This window comes from Sorex araneus, chromosome 5 (genome assembly GCF_027595985.1).
Source record: "Sorex araneus isolate mSorAra2 chromosome 5, mSorAra2.pri, whole genome shotgun sequence".
Lineage (NCBI taxonomy): Eukaryota > Metazoa > Chordata > Mammalia > Eulipotyphla > Soricidae > Sorex > Sorex araneus.
The window spans coordinates 90,451,151-90,474,552 of record NC_073306.1 but is presented as its reverse complement, the minus strand read 5'-3'; the positions used below and the strand labels follow the sequence as shown (position 1 = coordinate 90,474,552).

The 23,402-nt window shown below is 49.3% G+C and overlaps 1 protein-coding gene across 2 annotated transcripts in view; it reads right to left on the bottom strand.

Annotated features, from left to right (window-relative positions):
* The window catches only part of SORT1 (sortilin 1), an 80,182-nt gene continuing 56,780 nt past the window's right edge, over window positions 1-23,402 (bottom strand). For both annotated transcript variants that reach the window (XM_055138058.1, XM_055138059.1), the window contains exons 11-20: window positions 22,658-22,764; window positions 18,047-18,149; window positions 17,598-17,766; window positions 16,840-17,030; window positions 11,425-11,614; window positions 6,860-6,976; window positions 6,223-6,331; window positions 4,658-4,764; window positions 4,076-4,199; window positions 1-3,873 (exon numbers count right to left, since the gene is read on the bottom strand). In XM_055138058.1, coding sequence (XP_054994033.1) covers window positions 3,859-3,873; window positions 4,076-4,199; window positions 4,658-4,764; window positions 6,223-6,331; window positions 6,860-6,976; window positions 11,425-11,614; window positions 16,840-17,030; window positions 17,598-17,766; window positions 18,047-18,149; window positions 22,658-22,764 — 1,232 coding nt within the window. In that variant the 3' untranslated portion in view covers window positions 1-3,858. The remainder of the gene's footprint in view (window positions 3,874-4,075; window positions 4,200-4,657; window positions 4,765-6,222; window positions 6,332-6,859; window positions 6,977-11,424; window positions 11,615-16,839; window positions 17,031-17,597; window positions 17,767-18,046; window positions 18,150-22,657; window positions 22,765-23,402) is intronic.

The following is a 23,402-nucleotide window of genomic DNA, read 5'->3' as shown; positions in this document are numbered from 1 at the left end:
TCGGATAACAAAGTCCAGTCTGGTTTATTTCTAACCCAAATATTTCGAATATACAGAAAATTACTGGTACAAAGTTAAACACATCCAGATTTATTTACACAATGCTAAAGAAATTTGAGTTTTCATGTTGTGGACTTTTATTATTGGGGGCAGGGTCTGGCTTTGTTAGGTAACTGACAGGGTTGCTGAAACTTGAATCTCCCACCTCACATGCAAATTCTGTTCCAGAGGAGCAGAAAACTTGGGGTATTAGCGCACATGCAGTAATGATGTAATACTGCTTTACACTTTCCTTGGGAGGCAGCTGTGCCCCAGTTTGGGGAGGGGGGAGAGAAGTTACAGAGCAGGGGGCGGGGGACCACATGCTCAGAAAGGGAACAAGAGACGAGAGGGGACTGGACACCAGGCACAAGGGAACCCTGAGCATTTCTGTGCAAGAGGGTATGGAGGGCATGGCCAGACCCTCCTCCCAAGACGTCCAAGCTGGAGGTGGGCAGAACCCGGGCACATTCAAGTCACCTGACCATAAACTGAGGGCATGCGAAGGGTGCCAACAGCATCAGAGATCAAAGACTTATCAATAAATCGTTAACATGTACACTATACAGTTTATACATGTGTCTATTTACACATCTCTCTATATAAAGATACTGATTAGTTGTGTTATTCTATATAAATGCTCAAGAATGGACTTGTGTGAAAAAATGCACATAGCAAGTTGGAGACGATTTCAAATGAATGCTCTGATTCTTGTTATGATGCAATGGAATCAAGAAATGGATTACGCTCCTGCCTCCTCCAGGATCCCTGCGAGGGCAGCCCACGTCCTTCCCTGCACACCCCTGTGGCCAATCTGAAACTTTGGTTTTGTTCCAAGGACACTGAGTCCGTGTTCATTCTCCTGCCTGAGGGGAGGTAGGAGCAACTGACAAGCAGAACCTCTTCCTATTCAGGCACTTCTGGCATCCAGGCGTCTGCCCCGGAGTGAGGGACACACCAGGCCCCTGTGCAGTCTGGGGCATAGTAGCAGGAGCCAGGATCGCCGGGCCCTGGCGGCCGACAGTCCCACATTCCTTTCTCCGCTGCCAGAGGTGTGAAGGCTTCAGGAGAAAGCTACAGTTTTTGCAGCCAGCACAGAGTGGGGACTGCAGTCAGCAGGTGCCTGGGGGCACACAGAGGCCCAAAGGCGTGAGAGCCACACCAGCAAGGGACAAATGCTGGGCTCTGCTACACCTCCACTCTCCTCTGTGGCAGCCTCTGCAAGACACACTCCAGCAGGCACCTCCCGAGGCGCTGGGCTTGCTGAGAGTGGAAGGTGGAGCCTCCCTGACTTGGTCAAGTGCACTGACCACTCCTGGCGTCAAAGGCTTGTCTCTCTTACAGAGCTCTGCTCTGGTGCCAAGAGCTCCAGAAACGACCTCTCCTGCCACCATTAAGTCTGGGCATTTACATGTCACACTATTCGTTTCAAAGATAATCCTCCCAACCTTACATCAGAAGGACAGATGAGAAGTCTTTATTTTTTCTCCTTAGAAGGGCTCATGGGTTCAGCAGTTCTACTCTGGCCAAGGGCACGCATTTACATAATGGGGGAGCAGGCTCGGGCGGGCCGAAAGAGGGGCCAACCCAGCGTGCCAATCACCCTCAGCCCTGGTGGAAAAGGAGGCTCCGGGGCAGACACTCCTCATGGACACGCTCTCTACCCAGGCCCCTTCGTGAGCTGAGGGGCAGCGACTAAATACACATTTAAAATCGCCTCCAGTTTTGTTTCAGCATGATAAACGGGAGAAGAAAAGGTGGTTGACCAAGGCAGCAAAAAGGTGCGAGATCTGCTCTGAGAGAAATGTCACCGATCCCCGTCCTGAAGAACCATCTGGGAGAGTGTCTGGTGGCGCCCAGTGCTGTGGCAGTGACACATGGGGACTGCCGTGACCATCAACTTGGTGTATGCACCCAGCTCCAAAAGCATGGTGACAGTGGCCCTTGGGGACACCAGGCTGTGCCACAGGGAGGTGCAGCTCTATGGGCATGGCCAGGTTTTCCAGAAGCCCCCGAGACTAAGGGCACAGAGACCTGCTTCATCAGGGCCCACCCAGGGTGGTGCCACCCGCAGCACAGGGCACAGTGCAGAGGGCTCGGCCACCAACAGGCCTTTCCTGAGCACACTCTGGGTGCGATCCTACGGGAGTGGCTGTATCTTTGGAATTATTTTGAATTTAAAAATCAAGAAAAAAAAAAAACACAAGCTTCTTCTAAAATACTAGTACTCTGGCTCTAACACATCTTAGTTCCTCTCACAAAAACTGCCCTTTCTTCATCTCCTCACTAAAGCTCCCGACTCTACATTTCCTGCAGTTTCCAAGCCTCTAAACCCCCCGCCCCCAGTTCCTGCTTCCTCGTCTCCCTGCTGCTGTTAAACCCATTCTGGTGGGGAGAGAACAGCCATCTGCTCCTGCATTCTGACAGAAGTTAATTTGGCACATTTTACTTTTAAAAACTGACTTTCCAGCCATGAACTAGCAGCAAAGTGGCAGTTACCAAGACTGACAGTAACTGTGACCAGCACAGCAGGTACCGAGACTTCCTACTCCCCTGCAGTAACACCTGCTGCAGCTTCCCACTACTCTATGGCCACCCAACGTCACTGATGCTTTACAGTTCATTTACGTCTTACATGCCAAGGGGAAAATTTACCAAGATTTAAGTTCCATACTGAGGGTATGGCCAAGGCATCACCTGGAGTGGATATGGGTTCTTCAGGGCTTCAGTCAGCAGCCAGAAAGCGGGCAGCGGCAGGGTGAGGGGCATGTGGAGAGCCTCATGATAAAAGGGGTTTGTTTCTGAGAGGCCTCAGATCAGAAAGCATGTTCCACCCTGGCTACAACAGCAGCCTAAGAGGAAGCAAGGAAAGGACTGTCCTCAAGAGGCACCCACAAGCCAAGTAGTCAGGGAGGAGGTGGGCAGAGACTGTGCTCGCCCTCCAGGGCTGCGGCCCACACACCGCCGTCCTCCTTGCAAAGCCTGCCCGCTCTGCCTGGGCAGACGCCCAGGCTGCCTGACCCTGTCCTTGAGCAAGGCCACTGGCACACACACAAAGCGAGGCTTGAAAGACCTCGGAAGAAGCAAGAATTTCCCCTTTAATAGGTGCTAAATCTAGTCGATTCTTGACTACCCCACTTCTTCCTGCCCAAAGTTAAAAATATTGCCCTTTATGTTTTCCTGATTTAGAGTCTTGGAAGCACATGGTTAAGTTAGTGGCCAAAGGGCAATTAACAAGGGTGCTGCCTAATGAGACAGGAGAGGAGAAGGATCCCTGTGGGCATGGCCCCAACAGGCGAGGGGCTGCTGCTGCTGGCGGTGGGCTGCGCCCCGAGGGGGAGGGCGAGCGCAGCCTCCGCGTCCAGCTCTGCAGCTGCGGTCACGGCAGAGCTGGGGCAGCACCAGGAGCCGTGAGGTCTGACGCTGGAGCCAGCAGGTGCCCTGGGGTAGGCGCCATGCACGCATGCAGCAGCGGGGTGGGGAAAGCATTCCCCTCACACTCCAGTTCCTTCCCTTGGAGATCCAAGTTTAAGCCAAAAGAGCCCATACTTTGCAGAAAGACAGAATTTGAAATAAAAAGTTAAAGAATTAAAAACCTCTTCCCTCTCTTTACAGCCAAATGTAAGGAGATTTTAGGGAGCCCCACCCCCACCCCCAGATTTCCTTAGTGTCGGTCGGTCCTTTAGGCTTTGATGGAAGCAGCAGAAACGGAGCTGGGTCCCTGGAAATGGGGAATTTATTTCCCTAAGTCGTAGCCACAGGGAGTGTGAGAGGTACTGCGGTTCCACCATCCACGCTTGGCCCAGCTCCTCTGCCGAGTTATTCCAGAAGGTCCTGAAAAGAAAAACAGAACTCTTTGTGGTGCGGTGCCTTTATTGATTCAAATATCCTGTGCCACTTCCCAAGTCTCTGAGCTGGCCAGACCTTACAGGTGCCGAGTTGCTGCTTCCAGCTACCAGCCCCTGGGCTCTGAGGGATCCGGAGCAGGACTGCCAGCTGCCCTTCACCCCGCCTCCCCACGAAGAAACAGCCTCACCTCATCGGAGTCATCATGGTAACTGCGCTTGTTAGCATGGGAGGCCGCGTCCAGAGCGTCCACGCCATCCACGCCGTTGGCCTCTGCATGCTGTTGCAGCACTGAGTACCGGTGCACCAGGAACCTGCAAGGAGAGTGCATGAGACTGGCGGGCAGACCCCCCTCCGCATCGACCAATTTCTGGGTTTGCTTTCATTCTGGGGCTCTGGGGGGCATGTCTAGTAGTTCTCAGGCGCTCACCTTGGTCCTATGCTGAAAAGCGACCCATGGAGATACTGGGGGAATATATGTGGTGCCGGGATTCAAACTGGGTTGGGCTGCGTGCAAAGCCAGTGCCTTCCCTCCTGGACTCTCTCTGATCTGATTTTCTGAGTTTCATGCACTCAGAGAATATGTTATGAATGAATGATGGCAGCAAACCAAGCCAGTCAATGAAAATGACAGAACCTAAGTGGATTTGGGCCTTATGTTTCAGGAGCATCAGCTCTACAAGCTAAGTGTTGGCCCAGGAGAGCCCCACCAAGAGCCTTGGCTGACGTTCTGTTTGAGTTCAGTGACTGGAACGACATCCCTATCTCTTACCTTCCCCCACACACATATTTCTTCACAACGAGCACGCCCGCTATGACTGAGATCAGCATCAGCCCCACAGTGGCCAGGATGATTGGAACCGAATTTGACTTGGAGTGCTAGAGAAAAGCAAAGAAGAAAACACTGTTAGCTGTGCAGCTCTCAGGACTGAACCCAAACCAGCTGATCAGTGCCCTGACTTTGGTGAGCATGACCACCTGCAGACTCCGGCCTGCGGTGATGGCACTCCCACACCACCCCATGAGGAGATGTCTCAGTGCTCCTAGGAAATCACGGCTGGCCACAGGCAACCAAAGCCCCACCTGCCTTAGACAAAGGAAAATGCAGGTGCTCAGTCGGGGAGATGGCACGGCGTTGACCAGCACCACAGTGAGTAGGGCTTGTCTGCACCACACCAGACGCCAGCGTGCTGTGTGCTGAGTTTGAATGGGAGCTAATGGTTACAGTGGGCTGCTGGTGGTGGACACCAGAGGAGAATCCAGGGAACTCGGGTCATGCGCAACCAGGCCGCCCATTGCCTGAGACAGGCCTCTCCTCTGGACTTCACTTTTGCTGTTTTCACAGAGAGCGTCGGTGGGAGATGGCGCACGTGTCCTCAATGCGCTGAGGTGACAGGCCAGGATCCCAGGGCTGGCAGTTACCACCTGGGGATGAGGGTCTCCTGTGAGCCCTTCTTCCCTCTCTCCCTCTCCCTACCCCCCAGTCTCTCTCTCTCCAGGACACCGAGGAGTCTGCCAGGCGCCAGGCACACACACCTGCTTGCTCTTTCCCACTGCCTCTTAGTGTGGCCCTGGGAGGCCTCACGCAGGGCGGGACCCATACCGCATCCTCTCACCCCTCTTACAGATTAGAAAACGGGCCCAGTGTACTGCCCCAGTGGCACTGCTGCTCTGAAAGGTCTCCGCTTTGGCAGTGCTTGCTCCAGGCAGGGAGGGAGTGCTGCACCCCACCAAGCTGCCCCGTGACCAGTTTCTCGGTCAGAGCTCACCCACTGTCGCCTCGGAGCTGTGAGCCAAGTGAGTATCTTTCACCACACAGGGCAGTGGCTAAACCACATTCTAGTCTTTTATAACCAAACTTCTTTTTTGGGGTTGGAGGTTGGGGGGACACACCCAGTCAGCACTTACTCCTGGCTCTGCGCTCAGGATCACTCCTGGCAGGCCCTGGGGGAATAGATGGGGTGCTGGGGAGGGACCTGGGTCAGCTGCACACAGGCCAATGCCGTACCCTTCTGTACCTATCTCTCTGGTCCACAAACTGGGTTTTTCCCTAAATGACTGAACCTCAGAAATTCCCTCAGGTCTATGCTTAGCTCTAAGACTTATATTAACTTAATGGAGCAACAATTTCCCTCCAGCGCAAGTTTTCAGTAGGACAAGCGTATCGCTGGGTCTGTGAACTCTCCATCAGCCTAAAGGTTTGAGTGTGAAGACCACTGAGAGAAGTGGTCTGGCCACTTTGCATCCAGGAGTAAAACCCCAATGCCAGTAACTTTTGACTCTCCCTGGACTAACACAAAAGCCCTGTTGCACAAAAGCCCACAGTCTTCCACGTACTGGCTTTTCCGGACTCAGAAAGTTGCTTATGCACTTCTTTTTCAAGTCTTTGACTTCTCGAACTGGATTCACTCCGCCCTGGCACTTGTCTCCAGGAATCTTCCGGTACCTGAGAGGCAGAGACGCTTGGTTAGCAGCTCACAAGGATGCACCCCTAGATTCTTGCCTGTTTCCTGAGAACAAGGTATGAGAAAAACAGAAAAGCGTGTTGTTCCCCCACCACCTTTCAGGGTGTTTGGGGACTACTCTGGGCTGGCCTGGGCCTGGCCTTTGGCAGGGCTCACCTGCCTGTCTGTCCTCAGAGGCTGATATACCAAGCGGTAGGGCAGCCCATCCCCTGTGGTGCGACCCTGGGCACGGGACGATTTCCTGGGAGGGGAGGCGGGGGCTTGTGCAGGGGCGCTAACGTGGGGCTGTTCAAATGAGAATTCATTACAGCCACCTGGGTCCCCTGGCCATACTCTCAGTGGCCACCTGTGGCCACAGTGGCATGGCCCCAGACACAGCAGATTGGCGGCTTTTCTATCCTCACAGCAGGCGCTGGCATACGTTTTTCTGGAGAGTGCTAAAATTCTACTCAGCTCTCTGTGGAGAGGAGTCGTATCCCTGCTCCCAGTGTGGGAAAAGGCTGCCTTACCCATTGGTCGTCAGGTGCTCTTCTCGTCCATACAGACAAAACTCTAGGTCGTGGCCCTTCAACTCTGGCTGCTCCTCACACTTGGAGTCATTTTCCGGACGGAAGTAGCCAAAATCACTGTAAAAGTCAGCAAAGGGAAACAAAACCAGCCTGTCCCGTAAAGCTGCCAGGAGACAGAAAGCAGCAGGGACGTGGGTGGCGAGTGCCCAGGCTTGGGCTGCTAGGAAGCAGCTTAGGGAGCCTGACACACATCCACAAGGGAAGGGAGACCCGGGGAAACTCACAGAGAGGTCCTGGGAGGGGCCTGACACACTGCGGTGGGCTGCAGTGGGGGGCGGGCAGGAGGCTCAGGCTGAGACCCAGAGGTACGGGGCTGTCAGTGACCCATCTGGACTCGGGGCTCCTCGGCTCCCCTGTCACCTCTAGTGAGGCACCACAGTCCTTCCCACCCCGTGGCTCATGGCCACAAAATCCAAGGGAGCCTTGCCTGGTCTCGGCCACCTCGCCCAACTTCCTTCGACTCCAGGAAACTGCTCCCACTGACTGACCGTGGCACTGCAGCATTGACCTTCTGTTTGTTGTTTCTATTTGTTTGTAGGGGGAGGCGGTAGGGCGGGAGGGGCCTTTCCCAATGGCCCTGTGCGCAGGAGTGACTCCTGGTGGTGCTTGGGGGGTGCAGGAGGTGGCTAAAACCAGGGGGATGGTGTGCAGGACAAGCTGCTTACCCCCACCTCACTGTTTGGTTCTCTGTCACTGGTGCTCATCTTCCTTCCCAAGCCCTAAGCATAATGGTACAAGGTTCTCTTGCTGTGTCTGCTCTTCCCTCATGAGCTTCACTACTTGTGGCTGCGACTAATACATCAGTTTCTCCTCTCCTGTGCTCTAATCTGACACTTCCAAGTACCACCTAAAATAGCAACTTTAACACTATGTGTAGAAACACGCCCTCCCCATCACAGCCGCCTCTTAGGAACATTTCCCATGTCTGTCCGAGGAGTGACCTTCCTTCCTTCATTTCCGTTGAAGATTTGGCCCAGGCCTTCCTGTCTGGAACCTGCTCGCTCCTTTATCATGACAAGGGTGATTCTCGTGGTCTCTCGCCCAGCACACCCTCCTGACCACACTGTCCGCTGTCTTCCCTCCGGCTCTGCAGCCCCTCCCTTCCAGTTCAGGGGAGGAGGCCGACCTCTTCAGCCTCCAAACTCCCACTTCAGTGCCACAACACAGCGACATGCATGGAACCAGCAGATGGGCTGACTCTCACTGTTCTGTGCACAGCTAGTGTCCAGTCAGCATTTGGAGGTGGGAAAGATGCTGCTTATAGTTACAAAAGTGCATAAGGTACTTTTGGCAAATACCTAGCGGAGAGGATGGGGAGAATGAGGACACTGTCTTGGGACCACAGGAGAGCCTCTGGTGAGCATTCCCAGCAGGCAGTGCAAAGTTCCTGGGGCAGAGCCAACCCACTCCCAGGGCACAGGCTTTCTCGCCTCAAGCTTGCGTCACCGGTGTGCAGGTTGGGACCACCTGCCGGCATCATGTCCCAGCTCAGCCACTTCCTGGCCAGGTGTCTGTGGGCAAGTTAGTCCCTTTGTCTGCAGCTACATTCCTCACTGCAAACTGGGAATGACAGCAGTACCTACCGAGCAGGGCTGCCACGCAGTGTGACCTACTCAGGGGCGTCAGCTGTTATCACTACTACTCAATTATCAAATGCAACATGCCCTCCTCAAAGAGGCTGAATTTTATTTTAAAACATCTTTTGGAGGGGGCTGGAGTGGTAGTACAGTGGGGAGGGCATTTGCCTTGCATGCGGCCAACCCTGGTTTGATCTCCCGCATCTCATATGGTCCCCCAAGCACCACCAGGAGTAATTCCTGAGTGCAGAGCCAGGAGTAACCCCTGAGCATTGCTGAATGTGACCCAAAGAAAAAAAAAAGCAAAACATCCTCTGGATGAGGGGTTTGGTATCATACCTGGCAGCACTCAGGGTTTATTCCTGGCTCTGTGCTCAGGACTTACTTACAATGCTCAGGTCAAACTGGGGTCCACAGGCCAGGCAAGTGCCTTCACCCAAGTACTGTCTTTTTGGTCCACGAGTCTTGAGTTTGAAGGTGGAGCCAAACCTATACACCATCTTTGAAACAGTTGATCATGTCACAGGGATACTGCTGAAGGAGCAGATGGCAGGGGTAAGAGGTGAAGCCTGAGCTCAGTGCTGAAGCCAGTGCAGGGTCTCAAGGGACAGTGGGAAGGCTTGCAGGCAGGGCGGCAGCAGGTGCAACGGCATGGAGCTGAGGGGACACGGCAGAAGCTGGGTGCAGCCAGCTAGTCCCAGGGAGACTTCACAGCCTCCAGCCAACCGCAATGCCCTGGGGATGTGAGGGAGCTTCCCGAAGAACCAGAGCCGGGAGACATGTCCATATCTGTGGACCAGTGTTGATCATGGGGCTCACCCAGACCTGTACTCGGAGTCAGCTGCAGTCTGAGAGAATGTGACTGGGGAATGCAACAATCTGCTGGTATTCCTGCCAAATCCACTTTCTTCTCCTGTCAGCATTTTCAGGTTGTGTTGGGGGACTTGGATGACATCCAGCACTTTTCAGGGGCTGTTCCTGGCTTGGTGCCCTGCAGTGATCCCCGGCAGTACTCAAGGGACCATATGAGGTGCAGGGGCATCCAATGGGGGTCAGGGGTGATGCAAGGGCCTTAATCCCTGCACTCTCTCCAGTCCCATGAGACCCATCTCCCCTAAACTACCTATGAAATCCCATAAAAATATGGGAAGAAGTATGAATAGAAACTTCCTCAAAGAAGATATACAACTGGCCAAGCAGGTACATGAAAAAATGCTCTTCCATCCCTGATCATCAGGGAAATGCAAATCAAAATAATAATGAGATGCCACTTCATGCCAGTGAGACTAGCACAAAAAACAAAATCAACCAGTGTTGTCGTGGCAGTGGGGAAAAAGGACCCTCATCCACTGCTGGTGAGAATGTTGACTGGTTCAATCTTTTTGGTAAACAATATGGAAAGTTCTCAAAAAGAACGAAGGCCCTGGACTGGAGAGAGAAGATAGCTACTAAGGTGCTTTCCTTGCACAAACCTGAACCAGGTTTGATCCCTGGCACCATGTACACTTCTCTGAGTCCCATCAAGATTGACTTCTGAGTACAGAGCCAGAAGTAAACCCTGAGCAGCATCAGGTGTGGTCGAAACTACAACCCCCCCTCCTTCTTCCTCTCCCCCCCAAACAAATCCTAAGGGCCAGAGAGACAGCAGGGAGATACTTCCCTTGCATGCAGCTGACCTGGGTTCAATCCCTGGCTCAGAAGAATCAGGAATAAACCCTGAGGAATACTTCATATGACCCCCAAAACAAAGACAAACAAAAACCTTAAACCTAAGAACTGAGCTCCCATATGATCAAGAAAGTCCACTTCCTTGCATCTACCCCAAAAACTGTAATCAGAAAAGACATTTATGCTCCTACATTCACAGCAGCACTACTGACTATCATCAAAATATGAAAACAATCTAAGCGTCCAAGAACAGAAGACTGGATAAAGACTATGGTATCTGCACGCAATGGGACACTACTCGGCTATAAGTAAAGATGACAGAATGACATTTGCTGCTACACAGATGGGTCTGGAGAATATCATGCTGTGTGAAGTTAGTCAGAGGGAGATGAACAGAACAGAATGGTTTCTCTCACATGTGGGATATATAACAAATATGGCGGGTGGGAAGGGCCACAATGGAGCCTGAGATTCACAGATCTGAGCTTAGCCTGGGGCAGGGATGGGAGGGCATGAGCTGAGGGTGGGGAGGGGCACGCATTCTGTTGGAGGGAGTGGAGTTGGAACATTATCTGAAAGAAACCCTAACTTGAGCAGTATGGTGAATCACCATGGTGCCAAAAATAAACACAATACAGAATCAACAGGAAAAGACTTCAATGATATGAAGAGCTTCCTCTTCTGTGTCCTAAGATGCCTTGTTTGAGCTACCTAGAGCTTCCTTGTCCTTGTGGAGCTAACCCAAGCCGGACACATGACTGATCTTTAAGCCAGTCCTGAGGAGAATTCAGGTCCACTGGAGGTCCCTAAACAGACAGGATAGAAGGACCATAAATATGCCACACACATCCCCGTCTCAGGACAAAACCACACTTCCTCTGACTTCAGTTTCCAGGCAAGCCCAAACTCCTATTTCACTGCGGAAGTCAAGCTATGACGCTGTTCTCTGAAGCTCTACTCCACTGCTCCAGTGCCTTGTTCAGCCAACTGCTGTGCACTTTCCCCGTAGGCCCCCCTTCTTTCATTCCACTGCTCATCAGGGTTGCTGGGGCTGCTGCTACTTCTGCTTGGTAACTAAGAGGTTACTACTGATTCAGCTATTAACATCTTTCTTCCCTTTCTCTAGGCTTTAATGTCCTAAGAAGTAGCTTACTGTCATTTTGGGGAAGAAACGTAAGGGAAGGAATTAGAGAACAACTGCCTTTCCCCTCAAGGCTCCGGCCCAGGAAAGGGGCTAAAGGGTCTGAGGAAAGCTGGTACCAGAGAAAGTCCTCCAGGGAGCAGGGACAGATGGACGGCTGCTTGGTGACCACGTAGTCCCGTCCATTCTGACAGACGGATGACTTGCGGAGCCGCAGGTACTGCTCTTTGTAGCCGAGAATGCAGCCGTCACCATAGTCTCCGGGGTCGGTGGAGTGGGCCAGCCATATGGTGTAGTCCTTCTCCTCACCTGCAGGAGAGAGAGGCTGCTGAGAGCGTGCATGGCACAGTGCCCACCCACGAGAGCAAGGGGCCAGGCTCTAGGAAGAACAGGGCGTGGCAGTGTGTTTGTGTATTTGTGTGTGTGTAGGGGTGGGGGTGGGGGTTTTGTCTGATTCAAGCTATGGCTTCCATTTTGGAATTTCAAATCACATTGACCTGGAACTCTTAGCAACTGACGCCAAAGGGAGCAGTTCGCATGTCACTACCCATCTGAACATCAGGAGAAACTGCCCGAGACGGGACACTGCAGTGCGCTTTTCCTGAGTGGCTGCTGTCTGGAGGAGCTGGGCCCCGTGGCCTCAGCCTTCAATCAGCCAGTGTTGTCAGAAACTTCCAGATTGGGTTTGACTTCACCTAGGGATAGTCTGCTTTAAGCAGAAAGGAAAACTATTCCCTCCCTAGACTTTAGGTCTAGATGGCTGGCTATCAAATATATATAATATATATTTATCTCAAATATACATAAAAATATATATCTCAAATATATAAATATTTTTACCGACTCCAAGGTGAGGGCCTACTGACTGCAGGGGAGGGGCATGAGAGCAGCAGTGAGTGTAGTGAGGAGCGGGCTACATTAAGGGTACACCAAGGCAATGGTGAAATGGACCCTCTCTTCATTTCTCATAATGGAGCTGCCTATCTCGAGTTAATGGCTAAACTTATAATTAAAGGAAGACTGAGAGCACTTGCAATGCTGGGATTTGATCCTCATATCATTGTCCTCCCTGTCCCTGTGAAGGAGATCACTTCCATCTTGCCCTTTAGTGATGTTTTGCAAAGAGCTTTAGCTGATTTTTCTAGAGAATTCTCCTCCCACTATCCAGCAGGAAAAACTTGGGACTTTTTCAAACAAACTCCGTTTGTCATTTCCTCCATCATTCGCTCCTCCCCCATTCCTGAAGCCCTGGTATACTACGTTGATGGCTCTGCCTCAGGGAAAGGCGGAATTTCTGGACCCTCCCTAACTACAACAGTAAACACTTAACTATACCTCTGCCCAGCAAGTGGAACTTGCCACTTTGGTCTACTTACTCTCCCATGTGTCAGGGCCCACAAACGTTGTCTCAGACTCAGCTTATGTGGTTGGCCTCTTCCCTGATATCGTAACAGCTTCTTTAAATGCCCCAAACCCTATAGTTCAACAATTGCTTCAGCAGCTACAGGCTCTTTTACAAAAGCACTCTGAACCCATTTTTATTACTCATATCAGATCTCACTCCGGTCTACCTGGTCCTATGACTCAGGGAAATGAAGCTGCTGATCTCTTGGCGGCGCCAATTTTTACCTCTGCCACAGAAGAGCACCAGGCCTTACACACAAATGCCCGCCGCCTTCATGTTCACCATCACATCCCAATGCAAGAAGCCACGCATATTGCTTGTGCTTGCTCTATCTGTGCTCCTTTAAACTGCACCCCCCATGTGGCTGGAGCTAATCCTCGAGGCCTGCAGACCAATGAATTATGGCAAATGGATATTACCCATGTCACATGCTTCCCCAAGAAACCTTTTCTCCATGTAGCCACAGATACCTATTCTCGCTTCCTATGGGCCATCCCCACGTCTTCCAAGAGAACCAAAGTGGTTTTCTCATTTCTACTACAATGTTTTTCTGTCATGGGCGTTCCCTCTGCTATTAAAACTGATAATGGCCCGGCATATACTAGTAAAGCTTTTAAAGCTTTCTGTGAAGAATGGCAAATTAAACACATTACTGGAATTCCTTATAACCCACAAGGACAAGGCATAGTTGAGTGTGCTCATAGGACTCTCAAAACACAGTTATTAAAAAAACAAAAAGGGAGGTATGCCTCCACTTGACTCCTTGTCCTTGACTTGTTCACTTTAAACTTTTTAAGTTTACCTCAAGGAAAGCCATATACAGCAGCTGAAAGGCATTTCCAGGAAGGTGCACAGGCTCAAGAAACTACTAATTCTCCTATTTGGGTTAAAATTTACAAAGAATGGGTAGCAGGGAAACTCCTCATTCAAGGAAAAGGCTATGCTTTTGTTTCAACAGATGATAATTCAACTAAGAAACTCTGCGTCCCGTTGCGTCTCACCAGGAGTCAATTTTACCCACCTGATTTGGCCCTCAGACCATCAAAGACTCCATAACCCTCAAAAACCCAACTCCAAGCCACCGCCAAACCTGTCCTGGCTGAAAATCAAGAAACCGGAGGAGCTTCCGTCAACAGAGGATCTGCCAAAGAAGATGCGATCCCTACAGGTCGGCAGAAGAAACCCCCAGACAAAGGCCCCTAGCCTTTGTAATATATTCTGGGGTCACACCAAGGATCAGGCCTGAAAAGGAGAAGCTACCCCCCAGAGCGCCCTACACTTTCTTTTCCCTTAAAAACCTATTCCTGAGCGATCACCAACTACATTGTAGTCGAAGGCCATGTAGGGGAAGGGAGTTGCGGGCTGAATGAGGGCTAGAGACTGAGCACAGCGGCCACTCAACACCTTTATTGCAAACCACAACAGCTAATTAGAGAGAGAGAACAGAAGGGAATGCCTTGCCACAGTGGCAGGGTGGGGTGGGGGGGAGATGGGATTGGGGAGGGTGGGAGGGACACTGGGTTTACGGGTGGTGGAGAATGGGCACTGGTGAAGGGATGGGTTCCCGAACTTTGTATGAGGGAAGTATAAGCACAAAAGTGTATAAATCTGTAACTGTACCCTCACGGTGATTCTCTAATTAAAAATAAATAAATTTAAAAATTAAAAACAAAACAAAACAAAACAAAAAAACCTATTCCTGGTCATAATGGCAGTCTTGTTCTGCAGTCCTGAGGTAAGTGAAGCTAAACATGTCTATTGGACTTACATTCCTCACCCTCCACTTTTACAGGTTGTGGATTGGACCATGCCAGGACCCCATATTTTGGATTAACAATTCCTTACTTTTACCCTCTCCTTGGAATTCACAGGTGCCTCAGTTTCCAAAAGAGGAAGGAATGACTTTTAATAGGAAAACCTTTTAATTTCTCTCTAGGATAACTGTTCATGTTGGAGTTCCCCCTGTCTCTTTCTCTATCCCTAGGCCTGAGACGTACCAAACCCCAATGGTCGAAGCCTCTGATAACTTTAAAAAAGTGTTTTTTCCAAACATAAGCTAGGTTGCACATATATGACTGCCAGTGAACCTGACCAGAGAAGGCTGCATTCCCCGGCTGAAGGACTCCTGACAGAAGTTGTGATGCTCTTGTTCCAGTGCTCCCTGCCTGATTCAGTACTTCATGAAGTTCATCAGACTCCTATAGCTGCTCCCGTAGGGCTCATTGCTGTGACCACTACTGCTGCTGTTGCAGAAACAACTCTTCAATTTTGATCCAGACACTTCATTTCTTCAGAGTGGGACTAAATGACTCTCATCACTCCTGGACAGTGCAGGACAATTGGATGCTTTACTACAAGCACTGCTCTGGCCAAGGGTCGGACTGAAATTTTACTACAACTTATAAGACTGTATTGTGTTTGGAATTGTTCCTCTATTTCAAATTTTTGTGATTTTGTAAACAGAAAAGGGGGAAATGTAGGATATCACTGGTTTGTCCTTTCTCCCTTGCTATAAAGACTTTAGCTTTATCTGGTAATAATCTCTAAACAATTCTAGACTACATTGGTATGTCCTGCTTCCCTTGCCACTGGGAGCTTAGGTATATCAGTCACACCCATCAAAGTGCTCTCGAGTCACTTCCATTCCTTTGTTTATCTGTAACCACTTCTACCAGTTTATCAGCTCTTCCCCTAATCAGACTCTGTTAATCTGTAAGGTCAGACCTTTCTAGGACACTAAAATTATAAGTTAATATTGCTTTTCTCCTCTCCTTGTGTCCTTTGAATAGTTTACTTTAAAACGATGTCTTTTTGTATGGACAAAGAAAGACAGTTGTTAATATTCTTTGGCAACATGGGATTTAATTGGCTTCAAATATTATTCACTCCCGGGCATCTGCTTTCTCAACTTAAACCTCAGCTGCCCTTACTTCCTAGCACCCTCAAAAGCAGGGTCCTGACAAGGGACGGGACAGACCCAGGGCAAGCGGTGAGTTATGTGCTACCCTGGCATCGAGCTGGGCCTGGCCAAAGTGCCTAATGCTTAACTATATATTAAGAGTTTGGTCATGGACATGTCATGTCATGATCCAAAAGCAATGACGAGACTAGGACCCTGCTAGGGATAGGAAAGACTAATCTGGCCTGAGCACTGTAGTCTGAGATCGAGATGACCCCAGGAGAGCAATTCTATAAGCTTAATACATCTCTTGCTATGTCCATACAAAATTATTAATAATATGAATACTTATATGTTAGTTGGACAAGGAGAGGAGAAACACACCCATGAGATTCCGCTCTTGGGCGGGTGTCCTGCTGAAAGAGAATCTGTCCTAGAAGAAGCATCCCTTAAGGGAAAGAACTTTACCCCTATTGATTGTAAACACACCTATGTATAAGCCCTGGCCCTTGATGCTGGGGGATTTAAGGTGGCTGTATGAGGGGGTTCGGGGGAAGAAGCAGAGAGAGAGATGGGAGTGTTTAGAGAGGAAATTGGAATAAACTGCAATTGAGACCAACCAGCTTGGCTCCGTTCCTTCCTTCGCCTGCCTCATCATCGCCATCAACCTCCCCGGGGTGGGGGAAGCGGCTGGAGACTACTGAACGCGGGAGGCGGCGGGAGAGACACAGCGCCTGCTGCCCTGTGCCCTGTGCCCAGTGCGGTGAGGTGCTCCCTTCCCCTACTCTTTCTTTTTCTTTTTCTTTTTTTTCTTTTTGGGTCACACCTGGTGATGCACAGGGGTTACTCCTGGCTCTGCACTCAGGAATTACTCCTGGCAGTGCTCAGGGGACCATATGGGATGCTGGGAATAGAACCCGGGTCGGCCGTGTGCAAGGCAAACGCCCTCCCCGCTGTGCTATCACTCCAGCCCCTCTTTTTCTTTTTTGTGTTTTTACACAGACAGAAGAATTTAAACTGCAGGAATGACTATCATTTCACATCTCTTGGGCCAAGGGGGGACTGGACTGCTCTTATGACCATTCTACTGCCTGATGACCCCTCCGGAACTTTCTCCATCCTCTTTAACCTGGATTTTTTTATCCAGGCAAAAAGAGACAAAGCCAAATTGGGTATGTAAGAGAATGGGTTTACAAGTTTCTAGTAGAAGGTGTTGCAGGAGACACTCACAGTTCCTCTGAAGAATATCTTTAAAGTCAATGGTGTAGGAGATCCACTGGCGTGTCAGGAAAGATTCCGTGAAACCCCAGATGCTGATATTCATGGATCGAGCTCCAGGTTCTGAAGCCAGGCCAGTGAAGTAGATGGGTTCGCTGGTGAATGAGTAGGTCTGCCAGCACTGACCTTCATCTGTGGAATACCTAAAACCAAGTCAGAAAGTTCATGACAGAGGACCAGCATTTACGGGGTACCAGGAAATCATGCTGGCGGCTCGATCTCAACACCTCAGATTAAGGTGATGGATTACTGATTGGCAATTGCATTTTAATGCCTATAACTAATAGTGTTGGACAAAGTTATCAATCCAAGAGAATATGGAAGAAAAGTATCATCAGTAAAATTCTTCTGAAAACAGAGTGGAGACTCAGGAAGAATGGATGGCTAGATAAATTATTTTATGACTCTACACTTAAGAGGTCATTTCCCATTCAGAGTGCTTAAATACTTCCGTTATATTCTTCCTGGGAAGAGAATGAATAAGAATGAATAATATTTTTAAATGTGTGACAAAAGTGTGTTATAGGGAACTAGAGGAAAAAGCAAAGCCATTTAGTTTGCATTGTTCTAAATGCCACCCCTTCCAGCCCCTTCCCTACATTTCTGTAGAACGTGCGCTTTGGAATGGGTGTCTGGACCGCTGCCCACCATACTGACCAACACCTCCAGGTCCCACCCTGCAGAGTGCAGTGGACTGAGCTCATGCATACTTAATCACATTGATAGGATGGCTGCTGTGCTCAATGGCCACGATGATGCCCCCAGAATCCAGGATGGTGTAATAGTGGGGTCCCTCCAGCATCTTCATCCAGGAGTAACCCCCGTCATCGGAAAGGTACACGTCTGGGACCATCACTGAGATGGCATCCCCCACGCTACCTGCAACATGATCAGTACAAAGTGACAGTGAAACAGAGGGCTCTGCTGGCAGGATAACATTCAACATGCTACTCTATTATTTTTGGTTAAGTCTCATAGGGGGGAAAACGTGCTAAAATATGGGAAAGGAGAAAATCACATAATTGTCTCTGAGGAGGATCTAAGTGTCCTGTGGTGCCGGGACTCCCATAGAGGACTGTGATAGCCACAGAGGGCTTCTCTAGTACTTCTCTGTGAGGTTGCCTGGGTCTCGGGGCTGTGGGCAGCAAGGGCAGCTTACCATGGGCGATGACTATGCCCACAGCATTGGGCTCTGAGAGGGGGGTCATCGGCACGTTGAGTTTCTGGGAGATGCTGTAGGAGGCGTGGATATGAAGGCTGCACTGTGAGGAGAAAGCAGGACTGAGATTCAGACACTGTTCATTCACCTCACAAGTCTCAATCAAGCTTAGCGCATAAGTCACACCCTCAGAGGGCTGTGCAGAGCCTAGAGGCCAGACCTAGTGGGGCACGTGTATTTTAAAGGCAGACCTTGGCAGTATATGGATGTTTTTAAAGTCTGACCTCAAATATGTGTATTTTCCGTCTGTGGTGAAATATATACAATGTAAGATCAACGCTTTAACGATTTTCAGACGTGCCACAATGCAGCACCAAGTCCCTCCCCACTCTGCTCTGCAGCCACTCGCCCTGTCCCCAGAATGTCAGCACCCTGCACATCTGCAAGCTGCACTCATCACACTACACTGCTTCCTGTCCCCTGCAACCCTTCTGCTTTGGGCTACTAGAAATGCAACGACTTGAACCATCTTCTGTCTGTGGGACCATGTAGTCTTTGTCTTTTTTTGACCACCTAATTTCCTTTGGCGTAATGCCTTCCTGGGTGATCCATGTTACAGCATGTGACAGAATTCCTTTCCTTTTGAAGACTGTGTATTATTGTGTTATATAATGAAGGTATATCCCGCTTATCCATTCATTTATCAAAGGCCCGTGGGTTGCTTCTAACAAAGAATGCTGCTAGAGCAAACGTATCTTTGAAATACTGCTATTAATTCTTTTGCGTCTAAATACCAGAAATGAAACTACTGGTTCCTATGGTAACCCTACATTTAATTTTTTGAGGAACCTTCATTCTGTTTTCTACAGTTGTTGCGCTATTTTTCATTCCAACAGTGGATAAGGGTTCAAATTTTCTACATCCTGCCAAAACTTTTTATTTTTTTGTTTTATAAATTATTATTTATAGCTATCATTTAAAAGGATGAGAGGTGATATTTTGTGGTTCTGATTTATGCTTTCCTAATAATTATTGATGTTGAACATCTTGTCAAGTGCCTATATTTTAGAGAAATGTTCATTTAAATCTTTTGTCCATTTCTTTCTTTCTTTTTTTGGAGGGGGTGTGGGTGGGAGTGGGGCACACCCAGTGGTGCTCAGGGCTTACTGGGCTGGTGGGATTATATAGGGTGCCAGGATTGAACGCAATTATATAATATTTATTCATGTGCAACCTGTCTTAGTTTATTTTGCTCCTGTTTTATATCAAAGTCTCCTGTTTCACATTTAGAGTATGGCTACAGAGAGACAGTACAGGGCTTGAGGTGCCTGCCTTGCATGCGCTGATCCAAGCTCGATCCTTGGCACCATATATGGTACCCTGAATACTGCCAGGAGTGATCCCTGAGTAGAGATTCAGGAATAATCCCCGAGCACTGCTGGGTGTGGCCCCAAAGCAACAACAAAAAACCCTTTGAAGTATGAATGCACACAGAAAAACTTGATGAGCATCTCACAAATTTCAGACACTACAAGGTGTGGTATGGCTTGAAGTAAGACTCAGGGCTGGAGAGGCAGTGGAGCGGACTGGTGAACATCACAGACGCAGGAGGCGGGCTCTGTCCCTAGTACTGCCGGGTCCCCTGCACGACCTCCCAGCACAGCTGCCAGCAACAGCCCCCAAACTAAACAACAACAACAACAACAACAACAAAAACACAACAAATGAAACAAGACCCCACACTGCCTTTAAATAGCATTTCTCAGAAATTCTCTGAAGTGTCAAAGAGACTGAAGTCAGTGCTTTATTTCTTAATTTTTTAAATTAGTTTTCTGGGCCACAACTACCAGTGCTCAGGGTTTACTTCCAGCTCTGTGCTCAGGCATCACTCTGTGTGGTGTTCAGAGGAGCACAATTGGAGCCAGGATCAAACTTGGGTGGTCCACGAGCAAGGCAAACATCCTGCCTGCTATACTATCTCTCTGGCCCCGAAGTCCGTGTTTTAAAAGAAAGTCGGGGAGACAGCACAGGGGTCAAGGAACATGCCTGGATATAGCAGACCTCAGTTTGATCCTGGTACTGCATGGTCCCTGAGCACTGCCAGAGCAGCCCTGGAAGCCCCTGAACACCATGGGGTGTGGCCATGGAGAATCCCAAGCACTGCTGGAGTGGTCTACATGGTCCACAGCCCCACATGGTCTGAGCAGCACCACATCCTCATTGAACTGCCCACCTGGTTAGCCGAGAGTTGCTAGAAGGAGCCCCCAGGCATCCCAAGCACCTTTTCAGAGGCTCACTATATCACTATATCACTGTTGTTTGTCGATTTCCTCGAGCGGGCACCAGTAAGGTCTCTATTCTTCCCAGTCCTGAGATTTTAGCAGCCTCTCCTTACTCGTCTTTCCCAAAGATTGAAAGCTCTTTCAGGGTCAGGGAAATGAGACCTATTGCTATTGTTTTTGGCATATCAAATACACCACGGGTAGCTTGCCAGGCTCTGCCATGCGGGCAGGACACTCTCAATAGCTTGCCAGGCTCTCCAAGAAGTATGTATATATCTGTTACTGTATTTTATTTACTTATTTTTGCTTTTTGGGTCACACCCAGCGATGCTCAGGGGTTACTCCTGGCTTTGCACTCAGGAATTAGTCCTGGCGGTGCTTGGAGGACCATATGGGATGCCGGGGATCGAACCTGGGTCGGCCACGTGCAAGGCAAATGCCATATCTGTTACTGTATTTGGGACATGAATACACCATGGGGAGCCTGTCAGGGTCTCCCGTGCGGGCAATAAACTCTCGGTAGCTTGTCAGGTTCTTGAAGAGAGAGAACTAGGCTATTCGATGCAGCTGTGTACTTCGGGAGCTTGGTTTTATAGTCTCTGGATGTTGGCCATTGATGGGATTACACAGCAATGGGGGCAGGCTCTGGGTATGACTGCCTAGCTACTAGAAAATGGGGGATCTGGGTGGAAGAGGCCCAGTCCCGATCCAAGCAGTCTTGGAGATCTCAGCCCTGGGATCAGAGGCTCACCCAGCAAAAAAAAAAAAAAATTAATCAGCCAAAATATTGTTATGTATGTGACACTGCAACAAAAAATGAGGTTCAAGCAAACTCTTAGTGAAGTCAAGAATGATGAGCTCTTACTGAAGGTGATTATTTCTAGTTGACTAGGGGTGGAGATGAACCTGCTTTCAGGAACTACATGAGCACAGCCACAGTGTCTGGGGCTCACACATGAGTTATAGGGATAGAATTGGGGATTCAGGGGCCGAGAGTGGTGGAGAGAACCTTCTTCCATGGGTCAGAGGCATGGGCATCACTGACAGGCACAGATGAATAGTCCCGTGCTGTGAGCAAGCTGAGGGGGCTGGCACTTCAGGGTGGGAAGGCAGAGTGAGGGGGCACTGCAGCTGCCTCACCACTGTGAGGAGAGGAGGCCAGGGCAGGGCCCTGGCCCATAGGTGCACGCTATCTTACACCTGTCCGAGGCTCTTGAAATGAGAATACTAAAGCACCAATCAGTTTCAGGGATTCGAATACAGCTCCCACTATTCCCCAAAGCATTTCTCAAATCTGATCCTAAGAAACAGACACAAATTTGTTTTTTGGTCCACCCCCACTTCCTGCTCAAAAAAAACGGTGCTCAGGACTGACAAAGATCACGCCTGGTGGGCTCAGGGGATCATATGGGATGCAGGCATCAAATCTGGGTCGGCCACATGCAAAGCAAGCACCCTATCCACTATACCATAGCTCCAGCCCGTTTTTCTTTTCCCTTTCTCTTGAGTGTCAAGACTCACAGACTTCGGGCCTTCCTGGAACACCCTCTGTGTTTGCAAGTTCCTGGGTAAGTTCCTCTGCACGTGCACTGCAGGCCCCTCCCATACCCAGCCTCTGGAGCTCAATCAAGTGGACAAAGGCTGAGCTCTTTTCTGCTTTTCTGATCAGCCCAGCCCTGCTCCTGAATGACTGGCTCCTAGCTTTAAGGATGATCCCTAAGTCTCACAGCTGCTTGGCAGCCCATCTGTCCATTGATTTAATTCAGCAATACAGTGAAAGAAAATTTATTAGCTTCCAGTTTTGTTCTTCTCCTTCACATAGTGTGTTTTAATCTGCTCACCAGCGCTTGGAAACCATTGCTCCAAGCTGAGAGAAGTCAACCTGTGGTTTTCAACCTTCTGCAGAACAAAAAGGGTCAACGAGTCCACTGTTGAAAACCACTCTTTTCAGAGACAAAACAATCTCCAGAACTTGAACTTTCTCCACAGTTCCAATTTCCAACCCTATTATTTCATTATTCTCATGTCCAACTTTAGCTGTAGAACCTAATCAAGGGCAAATTATTCTCAATGCTAGCATGGAGGAGGGCAGAGAAGAATGGACTCTGCTCCCAGAACCTAACAACTATGTTAAAACAAACCTTGTTCAGGGCTGGAGAAATAGCACAGCAGGTAGGGCATTTGCCTTGCACACTGCCGACCCAGGTTTGAATCCCAGCATCCCATATAGTCCCCTGAGCACTGCCAGGGGTGATTCCTGAGTGCAGAGCCAGGAGTAACCACTGTGCAGCACTGGGTATGACCCAAAAAGCAAAACAAACAAACAAACCTCGTTCTTGTTTTTTGCTGTGGCATCACATTCGCTGTTCTCAGGCTTCCGCAGGTGCTTCCATCGTCCTCCTTGGTCAAAAGTGATCATAGTCTGGATGGAATTATCTGAATGGGAAGAAAATGGCATTGAGCTTGACACACTGAGGCACACTATTAAATTCAGGTTACCACTGCATCTCTTCTGAGACTGTAAAAAACATCATCATAGCCCTGTGGTCCCATAGGCTGGAAACAGCTGACAAAATGACCCAGGGCTGATGAGCAACTGAGCAACACTCTAAATACAAGATTTAAAAAGGGTTTTCCACCTGAACAGGCCAACCAAATCCAGAAACCATCAGACTGATAATATCCTATTCTTATAGCTGGCTTTTCTTCCTCTTCTCCTCCCCATTCCCTATTTTCAGTTACAGAATTATTTAGTTTTGCTTTTTAGGTCACATCCAGTGGTGCTCAGGGGCTACTCCTGGCTTTGTTTTCAATTTTCTAAGGGAAATAAGAAAGCAAATGAAAGAAAGTTTATTCAAGAACTATTTAAACACCCATAAAGTGAAAATTATGGTAAGTTTTTAGGAAAATATCAGTGAAGAAAATCTAAAAACCTACGAAATGTTCATTCTAGTAGAGTGAGACAAACACTAAACACTGCAAAGAGTAATTTAGTAAATACAAACATTAGTATAGAAACACCTTGAGAAAAAAGATGCACAGCAAAGGGGACTGAAGTGTGTATCTATGAGCAG